This window comes from Lipotes vexillifer, unplaced genomic scaffold (genome assembly GCF_000442215.2).
Source record: "Lipotes vexillifer unplaced genomic scaffold, Lipotes_vexillifer_v1.1 scaffold1600, whole genome shotgun sequence".
Lineage (NCBI taxonomy): Eukaryota > Metazoa > Chordata > Mammalia > Artiodactyla > Lipotidae > Lipotes > Lipotes vexillifer.
In genome coordinates, this window is record NW_006799073.1 from 473,872 (window position 1) to 485,525 (window position 11,654).

General features: G+C 37.4%; 1 protein-coding gene across 1 annotated transcript in view; it reads right to left on the reverse strand.

Annotated features, from left to right (window-relative positions):
- Nucleotides 1-11,061, reverse strand: part of GAPVD1 (GTPase activating protein and VPS9 domains 1) — a 45,293-nt gene extending 34,232 nt beyond the window's left edge. The window contains exons 1-6 of the mRNA XM_007471493.1: nucleotides 10,877-11,061; nucleotides 9,123-9,966; nucleotides 7,547-7,633; nucleotides 5,537-5,671; nucleotides 5,201-5,390; nucleotides 999-1,159 (exon numbers count right to left, since the gene is read on the reverse strand). Of these exons, the coding sequence (XP_007471555.1) occupies nucleotides 999-1,159; nucleotides 5,201-5,390; nucleotides 5,537-5,671; nucleotides 7,547-7,633; nucleotides 9,123-9,966; nucleotides 10,877-11,061 (1,602 nt within the window). The remainder of the gene's footprint in view (nucleotides 1-998; nucleotides 1,160-5,200; nucleotides 5,391-5,536; nucleotides 5,672-7,546; nucleotides 7,634-9,122; nucleotides 9,967-10,876) is intronic.
- Nucleotides 11,062-11,654: the final 593 nt, after the last annotated feature.

Sequence of the window (11,654 nt, forward strand, 5' to 3'; positions counted from 1 at the left end):
AGGAATGCTGGCGGCTGTCTTCAAGGCTGCCATTGGGGTGCGGGTCGGGGGACAGTAACAGGGGAAGTAAAATGCCACAGACTCTCTTACTGAAATGCAGCAGTTCTTTTCTTCATTAAGCATTTCCCCTAGCTGCCACAAGTTTATTACATTCTAGAGTTCCCAAAAAGTTGATTCTGACAGTTTTTGCCAGCTTATTGACTTTGAATGTGTGTGAGGGGACAGGGTTGTGGATTTTGATGGTCCTCTTTCCTACAAGTCACGCCACTTAATCAACCACCATCATCGTTGTATCAACCACTATAACTGGTCCCTTCTTCCCAGGCCAGGAATAGGCTTTGTTGAATAATAAGCAGGCACTGTTGAAGGTAAGAAAATGCTTCTTTCTCAAGAGGTCACAATCTATGACAAGAGGCTCCTATGTTTAGAGAGTCAAAACTTCTTTCCTCTTGCTTCTGTCCCAAGCTCTTCTGTTTACAAATATCTTAAAACTGATTCTCATACCCCCAACCCCATTTCCTTAAAATATTTTACTTAGTTTTCCTTTCAATTATCTCTTCCATTTCTTCCCAACCAGCCAAAGAACAGAAATTATTTCTAAATACTGTTTGGCTATTTAAAGCAGGAATACCACTACTATATCATTAAAAAGAAAAGAAACAAAATATTTCCTACAGGTCACTGGAAAAGTCTCTTCAATTTCCATAACACAATTTCCTGGCTTCCTGCCTCTTCTACTACTATTAGGAAAATTCCTTTTGGTATGGTTCTGGTTATCAACTACAGTGCCACAGGTTTATTAATGTGAAGGACCTCCAGAACTGTTCACAGGGAGTTGAGCATTTGATGGGGTATCATGGCAGACCCACTGAAGATAATGAAAAATATTTGTTAAATGTACACTGATTTATAGAAGCAAGTGACCTTTACTGAGAAGAAAAGAATCTGAAGTTCTTAACATTAATAGCTACAAGTTAAGTGTAACAATACAGTCATACCTCATTTTCTGACATCATCCCTGGAGTAAGCTGGGGACCCGTTCCTAAGGAAATGACCAACACCTCTTCTGGCTGCACTTCCTGGATGGTTTCTTGAGCTGATCCTTCATGGTCCATATGTAAGTCCATCAGAACATTGGTGCGGCTTCTGCTCCGAGTTGCTAATAAAAAAATTTCAAGTAAGATAATTTAGAGAAAAAGACAAAATGAAGAAAATGGCACATTAATACAAAAATATATTTTCTATTAATGTAGAACATTTGCACATGCACAAAAAAAAGAGTGGTGAGAATATGAATTAAAAAAAACAAACAAACCCATATCTTCCCAGCTACTCTACTAATGACTAATACAAATTCTCCTTCAAAACTGATCAACAGAAACAATGATCCATGTTCACCTGACAGGGAGTGACACAGTTTACACCTGCAGAACAGCAAACATGTCCCAATCAATTTAAGACTTGGGAGTGACAAGAAAAGCATTACTTTATTCCTTATCTTTTCAAGGTATAATATCTTCAACTATTTCTCCAACAAAATGATTTAACTGCCACAGGTCTCCCATACTAATAACTAAACTTAAAAGCATTAGAAAATTTCATATAGAAATCTGATAGCCATAAAAAGTGATACACGTCGGCAACTCCTGACAAAACCAGAATCAGTTTTTGAAAACACAGTTTTTCCTGAAATGTATTAACCTCTTCCAAAAGATGCAGAAGAGTTCTCTTTGTTTGAATATAAGTTTCCTTTCTGCTTTATGGGAACATTCTAAATTAATGAAGGATCTAATTACTTGGGGGTGTTTTCCCCCTACTTATAAGTAAATAAGTAATACCTTTTTCTAAAGTAATCTATCCTATAGATCTTACAAGAACTTTTGTTTTTGGTGGGTTTTTGTGTTTGTTTGTTTTGTTTTCTGGCTGCACTGAGCGGCCTGTGGGATCTTAGTTTCCCAACCAAGGATCGAACCCGGGCCCTCGGTAGTGAAAGCACAGAGTCCCAACCACTGGACTGCCAGGGAATTCCCTTACAAGAATTTTTGGAAACTGAAAGATTTAGATAGTTTGTGACAATTTCTCTATGAATTTTAGACTTCTGTGGTAAGTGTCAGGTTTTTTTCAGAGGACAATAAGATTCAATACAACCAGAATACTAAATAGATACTCCTTCAGGGCAAATAAAAGTGCAGACATGAATCACAAACACTCAATTATAATAAAAGTCTTTCAACTTCAGTTTCGGTGAAAGCTGACCTACTTGAAGATGGAACTATAAACAATCATGTTCTCTCCACAATGCTGTAGATCAGTTCATCAATCACTCTTACTTTCAAAATTCAAAGCACACATCAACTTCCAAAAGTCTAAAACAGGTTTACTTACACCTTTCTTTGCTGACCCTCACTGTCTTCTCTTGAATTGTAAACTTAACTTCAACTTTATGAACAACTACGTGAATCTTAAGGAACAAACTTTATAATTTATAAAAATGCAAGTAATCAAAATTCATGTACCAATTTACATAAAGCAAAAGCAACATGCACATGGAGCAAAAGTTCATAAACTATTTCTTAAATAAAAGTTACATAAGAAAAGGAACAGCCTATTACCCACCAAAAGGGGTTACTAGAGTAGTATGAGCAGTAAGATTGGTGGCTAAGGAATCCCAGGCAGTTATGGCTGCGAACTGTTGTCCTGGGTTGCGAAAGCATTGAACAGAAAGAAAATCAATCCTCTGAATAATGGACACATCTTTTAAAATATGAAATCAGTTCAATGACCAGGTCACATGACTATACAAAATAATACTGGACAAACATTTGAAATTTACTTTCCATTATACTCTTATTTAATGAATGACACTCTGGATGAAAAGCAACGAAAGAACACGAGTGAATCATGGAAAAAAAAATCTCTGGTTTACCAAAAAGCATTTATTTCTTCATGTTAAAAAAGTGCTAATAGCCTATAATATTAAAAATCATTCAATGTCAAGTTTATTTTTTTTTCTATTTATAATTCTGAAAATTGACGTTTTGAGATGATGAAAGCCAAAGACTTGAAGAATATGATGCCACATTCCTGTTGATAATATTATTCCATATTATGTTAAAAGTAAGGTAGATTAATTTTAAGAAACTGACAATCCTTAACAAATCAGCTCATAGAATTTAAAAATGAAATCCCATTCTTCAGAATGTATAAAATATAGGGCTTTCCCTGGTGGCGCAGTGGTTGAGAGTCCGCCTGCCGATGCAGGGGACACTGGTTCGTGCCCCGGTCCGGGAGGATCCCACATGCCGCGGAGCGGCTGGGCCCATGAGCCATGGCCGCTGAGCCTGTGGGTCCGGAGCCTGTGCTCCACAATGGGATAGGCCACAACAGTGAGAGGCCCACATACCGCAAAAAAAAAAAAAAGAATGTATAAAATATAATAACTATTCATGCTCACTAACTGCTGCTGAGCTCCTCATGACCGTTAAAAAGTTGGCACTAAAATATTCTGATCCCTTGGTCTAAACACTCTCTCTGTGTCTTGTTTACTTTGTCTAACTTCCATTCATCCTCCAAGAGAAAGTGCAGCCTTCACCTACTCCCGGATCTTCTCCTGACAGCATCACCACACCGCTAAGTTAGGTGTCCCCATAACCCTCTATGCTTATCTCCATCAGACACTCAGTACACTGAAGGGTACTGGTCTCTCCTCATTCTCCCCAACTGGACTATCAGGAACTAACCTAAGTGTAAGGGCCTGACTTAAGGGTCTTTGTATCACCAGTGTTGAACACAGTGCCCCGCCTGCAGGACAGTGATCAGACCACTTTTTGTGTTGATTTTTTGCATGAATTAAATGTGAAAGAACATTTACAAAATGCTTACCCTGTGCCTGGTACATAGTATACATATGCTCAATTTGTTTGTGGATTTATATAGATATTATTACAGATTATATAGATTTATTATGGATAAATGTTTACCAAGGAAATAAGGCTTAATTAAACCTATTTCTTAAAATTGACAAAACAGAAGTTTTGCCTTATTTTATAAAATAACAAAGATCTTAACTCAGTCAATAAAAGACTGGCTATTAATAATAATGAAAAAATAGTAACTATATATTTTCAACTTTACTGATAGAAATTTCTAAAATAATATTATTTTATTATATTATTTAGAACTCTATGGAAAGAACAAGGCTACATAATTCAAATGATGACAATACATAATTCAAATGATGACTTACAGTAAACAAAGTATACTGCAAGTGGCATGATTCCAGTTAATTATGACAAGTATGTCTAGATAAAGCTAAAGCCTGGGCTTTCCTGGTGGTGCAGTGGTTAAGAATCCACCTGCCAATGCAGGGGACACAGGTTCGATCCCTGGTCCGGGAAGATCCCACATGCCGTGGAGCAACTAAGCCCCTGCGCCACAACTACTGAGCCTGCGCTCTTGAGCCTGTGAGCCACAACTACTGAAGCCCACGTGCCACAACTACTGAAGCCCACGTGCCTAGAGCCCATGCTCCGCAACAAGAGAAGCCACTGCGATTAGAAGCCCGCCACCGCAATGAATAGCCCCCACTCGCTGCAAATAGAGAAAGCCTGCGCGCAGCAATGAAGGCCCAACTCAGCCAAAAATCAATCAATCAATCAATTTATTTAAAAAAAAAAAAAAGCTTAAGCCTACAATGAACCTTAACTAATCTGGTGCAATTTTTTTTTTTTTAATTTTAAAAGTTGAATTAGGGCTTCCAGGGTGGCACAGTGGTTAAGAATCCGCCTGCCAATAGAGGGGACATGGGTTCGAGTCCTAGTCTGGGAAGATCCCACATGCCACAGAGCAACTAAGCCTGTGCACCACAACTACTGAGCCTGCGCTCTAGGGCCTGTGAGTCACAACTACTGAGCCTGCATACCACAACTACTGAAGCCCACACACCTAGAGCCCGTGCTCCACAACAAGAGAAGCCACCGCACTGAAGAGTGGCCCCCGCTCATCGCAACTAGAGAAAGCCCTCATGCAGCAACAAAGACCCAAGGCAGCCAAAAAAAAATTGAACTACCACCAGTAAAAATGAAGAGAAGAACTTCTCCAAATTATTTAAAACTATATTCCCAAATGCTAAGCAATAACAAAGGCTAAGAAAGAAATATTAAATTTAAAGGAAAGCCTCAATATGAGAAATTCTCTTTACCTATAGGCAATCGATTCTTTTTATTTGCTGGAGTGGTTGCTGGAGACAGCTGAGGAGTACTGTAGGGAGTCATTTCCAAACTGCTGCTTTTTCCTGGCTTTGCCTGGGGTAGGTTTGCCAATAAATTGTCAAGAGCCATTCTATCTTCTCTCAGCTGATCTCCAGACATCACACTCTTCATAAAATTCACCTGGCAAAAGTAAAAGGACATTTAGCTTATGAAATCAATTTTTCAAACACAATATATATTTCTCACACAATGTACTCATCTAGGACTCTGCCCATGTTCAGATAAATGACTTTTGAGAAAGTCCTATTAAAGAATAAAGCCATTACCAGAGTAATAAGCTGACTGTAGGTTATATAAACTACAGTTCTGCTCAACCCTTCCAGAAGATTAACAGAGGACATTGGCGGGGTCTCCACTGCACGGCCTCCAATCACCACATCAAGGAAAGCAGCAACACAGCTCTGTTCAAACAGGAGAAAAAAAATCACAGTGAAATACTTCCTCTTTAAAGTAAGGGAACAGGGACTTCCCTGGTGGCACAGTGGTTAAGAATCCACCTGCCAATGCAGGGGACATGGGTGTGAGCCCTGGTCTGGGAAGGTCCCACATGCTGTGGAGCAACTAAGCCCGTGCACCACAACTACTGAGCCTGCAAGCCACAACTACTGAGCCCACGTGCCACAACTACTGAAGCCCGTGCGCCTACAGCCCATGCTCCGCAACGAGAGAAGCCACCACATTGAGAAGCCCGCGCACCACAATGAAGAGTAGCCCCTGCTTGCCGCAACTAGAGAAAGCCTGTGTGCAGCACCCAAGACCCAATGCAGCCAAAAATAAATAAATAAATAAATTTATTAAAAATAAATAAATAAAGGGAATAAAATTTCTGATTGAGGTGGACAAGAATGTAGAAAGTTTTTCTTCCTGAAAATTATATTAAACCCAACATTTAAAAAAATTAAACTCTCTATGAACTGATGTAAAATAATCTCCAAGATATTCTGGTATATGAAACAAACACGAGGCAGACAGTGCACACAATCCTACCATTCGTAATTAGGAAAATATATTAGGAATTTGCTTGTATACATACAGACTTCTTGAAGGACACACAAAAGATTGATAACATGAAGAACATTTAGGGAGGAAATGAAGGTTAGAGATCAGAAGTGGAAGGGAAACTTCACTATCTAACCTTTGAATTTTAGTGAATGTACAGCCTACTCAAAGTATGATAAATTAAATTTTTTTATTTTTTTAAATATTTATTTATTTGGCTGCGCCAGGTCTTTAGTTGCAGCGTGCAGAATCTTCACTGTGGCGTGTGGGATCTTCTAGTTGCAGCATGTGAGATCTTTAGTTGTGGCATGCATGCAGGATCTAGTTCCCCCACCAGGGATCAAACCCAGGCCCCCTGCATTGGGAGCGTGGAGTCTTAACCACCGGACCACCAGGGAAGTCCCTTAAATTTTTATTCAGTTATACCAACTGAACAATGCTATGTTAACTTATGAAATACACTTAAAATTATACATTTATTGCTGATTCATATATTCACAGACTTGATTTAGTGACAATATTTTTAAATCAAACTTTTTTTTTTTAATTTTATTTATTTTTTGGCTACGTTGGGTCTTCGTTGCTGCACGCAGGCTTTCTCTAGTTGTGGTGAGCCGGGGCTACTCTTCATTGCAGTGCGCGGGCTTCTCATTGCGGTGGCTTCCCCTGCTGTGGAGCATGGGCTCCAGGTGCGCGGGCTTCAGTAGTTGTGGTGCATGGGCTTAGTTGCTCCGCAGCATGTGGGATCTTCCCGGACCAGGGCTCGAACCCATGTGCCCTGCATTGGCAGGTGGATTCTTAACCACTGCACCACCAGGGAAGGCCCTAAATCAAACTTTTAAAAATAATCTTAATAGCTCTTTGGCTCTCATTACAATGGCATCTCCTCAACATTTCTATAAGTGAGAATTAGTAATCTTTTTTTTTAATTGAAGTATAATTGGTATTTATAGATATATTTTTTGAGAATTAGTAGTCTTTGATGACATCTTCCTTTATTTTCTTAATTAATTTTTATTGGAGTATAGTTGCTTTACAATGCTTTGTTCGTTTCTGCTGTACAGCAAAGTGAATCTGCTATACAGATGACATCTTCCTTTAAATGCTGCTGATCCAACACTGTATCCTCTATAGCCAAACCAAGGGTAATTGAAAAGAATATTTAATTTACACATCACCTAGGGACAAGATTTAATAAGGAAAATAGTTAGGTTCACTAATACTTTAGCAGAACCTTCTGTAAAGAGTACTTCACGTGACACAGTATTCACTCTTACTTTGTCAAATTTTCCAAGGCTGCTCTTTGTCCGGGGATCTCCCTCTTCGGAGCCAGTCATTGCTAATTGCTGCAAAAGGCGGCCAACCTGCAAACCCAGAGCAGAGGTGGGAAGACATAGGCTGTAGACACTTACACAGTCCTCACTGTGAAAGCACTTCCATTCCATTCCATAAATCTATTTCATAAGAATATTAACACACTAAATGGATAACTAATAAGAACCTGCTGTATTAAAAAAATAAATAAAATTAAATTAAAAAAAAAAAGAATATTCACACCACCTGACCAGGCATACAAAATAGGATCCCAAATAAAATGTGCATCTTGTCTATGTCAGCTTTTACTATATTTTATTACATTTAGATTGAGTTATAAAGAATAAGTAGAAAATTTTGCTTTATCTTTAATTCATATTATTACAACATTAGGAAATGAAGGTACACACCTTTGTTTCTGCTGCTGTACTTTTCATGTGTTTAGAAATTTAATTAATTTGTAAAAGCTGACTCAAATTATCTCAAGTTATTATTAAGTATTTTTCCCTATAGTTCATAAAGTACTCAAAGTAAATTTTTTTCCTAGACTTAAAAGCAAAGAATTCCTTCAGAACATAAGCTGTTTTGAAAGTAAATATTAATTCACAGAGCCAATTCCTTATTGCCAAAAGTGAACTGTTAATCCAATCTCTCTAAAGACACTTTGCTGAAAGTTATTATCATACAGCATCATCTTCATACCTAGGACAATCCCCCCTTTTACTCATTTTGAAAAGATGTGATTCAACCTCCAATGGAATGACAAAAATAAAACTGTAACAACATTATCATAAGAATAAATTTAGTGTTTCAGAGATGATAAAAAATTTTTATTTCAGGGATGTCTAACTGATCATGAAAAAAAGCTTAACATTAAAAAAAAAGTCATCCAAAGACAAGACATATTCTATTCCAAATAAACTGTCTCTTCCTCACAGTATTTCTAGGGATAAGATATAATTAAAAGAATCCCTTAAGAAATAATAACATGATTTCAATTGTTCAGATGATTAGGGAAAAAAGCACTAACATAGATCCAAAAATCCTCTTTCTGAAACTTTTAGGTCCAGAGGAGTTTCAGATTTCAAAATTTGGAGATTTTAGAAAGGTTGGTTACTGCATACGTGTAACATGTCTAGTACTTAGGCTGGCTTCCTATAATCAGATATATTAACATTCCTGCAGCAAAACATGAATATTCATGAACATGAAATGGAATAACAATTATAAATAGCCTCATGTTAGTTCAGGTTAGGTTTTGTTACCAAATGAAATATAAAAGACACTCAATTTTCAATCATTCTGGAGTTTGAAATCATGGGAAAGGGGTAACGGCTTGCTCTAGAAAATCAAATTCAACTATGTATTCAAGTGTATGAGGACTCCATTTAAAAACCAACACAATGTAAGAAGCAAATATTTAGGACAGTTTGGGGAAAAGCAATGGTAAGAATATATGAATAATGTCATCATATTTTCTGTTCCCATTCCCACTGCCCAATCAACTGACTTTAAACTGAATGCCTAGCAAAAGCATACCTGCATCAGATTAAATCTTGCCACCTCATTAATAGGAGCATCAGAAATTATTCCATACTGTTCTGGATTGACAACCGCAGGACAAATGAAGCAGGCCAACAGGAGGTCAGTACACATTGCTCTGACCTCCCCAACTTCCAGTCTATCTACACAGGAGAGAGTTTTGTACATCTGTGACACAATCCATCTCAAACTATGTGGAAAGCAGTATGTGTTCTGTTTGAGATAACCAATAAATTTGTTCACCAAAGCCACCAGCTTGGCCTCGTTGGAATCCACCATCTCTTGAACCTTTTGCCTGAATCTATCTGAGCCTTTCTCTCCAAAGAGCTTTTCCTGTTGAGACGGGGAGAACCTCTCAATTAGCTTGTTTGGGTCTGTTTCCAGGTGATCCTCATCTTCAACAAGCAGCTGCATGATTGGCTCATGTAAAGTTGCTGTGAGGAAAAGTTTGGCAGAAAACAGTCCTTCAGAAAAAAGTTTAAATAAGATGCTGAAGGCACAAGTTCCTCTCCTCAAAAGTCGCCTGGGGTTGTCACTTTCTTTAAGTTCAAATTCAATCAAGTATCTCAACACCTGAAGGAGGTAGCTTTCATCTTCTTGCATAATGCAGTTGCCATAGAGAGAGGTAAAAACTGTGTAAATAACACTTTGTGTGTTCTCCTGATTAAGTTTCTCTCCCGCAACCAAAGAGGAGGCAATAAGACGAGGATTTTCCCTTAATCGACTTAAGAATTCTCCATAAGCAGTCTCCTGAAATCCCAACTGCTTATACCCATCAACAAACTGTGTATCTTCCAAAATCTTGGCATGTTGGCAACATTCAGCAGGGGAAGCTTCAGCACTAAAAAACAAGCAAACAAGCAAAATAATAAAGTTAACAATAATATACTATACTAAAACATGGAAATGTGAATTGATGATAGTCATGGCAATGAGATCACTCAGAATTGCTAAAATCTTTTAGACCACCAGCATCTAAATGTGTAAAGAAAGTCATAACCAAAAAGTAGGACAAATTCTTCATATTAAGTCAGGTTCAATGAAAAGTATTGAGAAATAACCATTATTCTGACTTCTATCATTGAAGATCAGTCCTGCCTCTTTTTGAACTTCATATACATGGACTCATTCAGTATGTACTCTTCTATGTCTGCCTTCTTTTCTCGACGGTATACCACAGCACCACTATTTCTAGACTTAAAAACTGCTTCGTGATGAAGAGTGGCCCCCGCTTGCCACAACTAGAGAAAAGCCCTCGCACAGAAACGAAGACCCAACACAGCCCAAAATAAATAAAGTAATTAATTAATTAAAAAAAAAACAAAACTGCTTCTTGGAACAACAGAACAATCAGGTATTAACACAGTGAAAAATGAGGTTTCTAAAACTGAAAGGTAGATATACGATAGCAAAACATGAAAATGTATATATTAAATAATATTAGGAGAAAAGCAGAACACAAGATAATTTACTCTCTACAATAAAAAAATGTTATATAATGCCAAGATACAAAAATTAATTGGTATGGTATAAAATATGAAGGGTTAAGTTATAATTCTCTACAACTGTGCTTAGGTTAATAGGTTAATTAAGCAAAATAAGCAAAGACTCACCATTGAGATGCTGATTTAAAATATCTTAAACCATGCACTATGTTGGAAATAGATTTATTTGCAGTTAGCAATTATTAACTGCTATAAGCAGAATTATAGTGGTTTATAACATTTAAGACCTCAAAACCTTTTCTTTACCTGGTTATAATAAGCCGATCCAAATTAATTCTCTGTTGCTTAGCAATCCATGCTGTACGATACAACTTTTCAGCTGTTTTAAGTACATCTGCATTGAGCCTCTGAATGAGCTGTTTCTCAGAGTTTACATATAATCGTTCCTGCTTGAGGTGATGGGCCAGAGTATGAATATCTAGCTTCACCATCTTCAAATGTGGAGAAGGTACAAAGGCTGATCACTAAGAGTAAAAAGAAAAAATTTTTATGTCACTTAAACTGTTTTCTAAAAACCAAACGGGGTAGGAGAACACATTAAATAATACATTTAGTATCATGGTTACCTCTAGTTTTAAAATAATCTATCTCTGTATATGTTTTACAACAAGCATTATAGGTTCAGTACAGAAAAACAGGTAAATACAGGTAAGCAAAAAAAAAAAAGAAGAAAAAGAGAAAAGCTCTTAATAAGGCCAGTGCTCAGAGGCAGCCACTGTAAATACCTTGCATGTATCCTTCAAGTCCCGTGTCTACAAAAACAGAAACATAGATCAATGGAACAAGATAGAAAGCCCAGAGATAAACCCACGCACCTATGGTCAACTAATCTATGACAAAGGAGGCAAAGATATACAATGGAGAAAAGACAGCCTCTTCGATAAGTGGTGCTGGGAAAACTGGACAGCTACATGTAAAAGAATGAAATTAGAACACTTCCTAACACCATACACAAAAATAAACTCAAAATGGATTTGAGACCTAAATGTAAGACCGGACACTATAAAACTCTTAGAGGAAAACA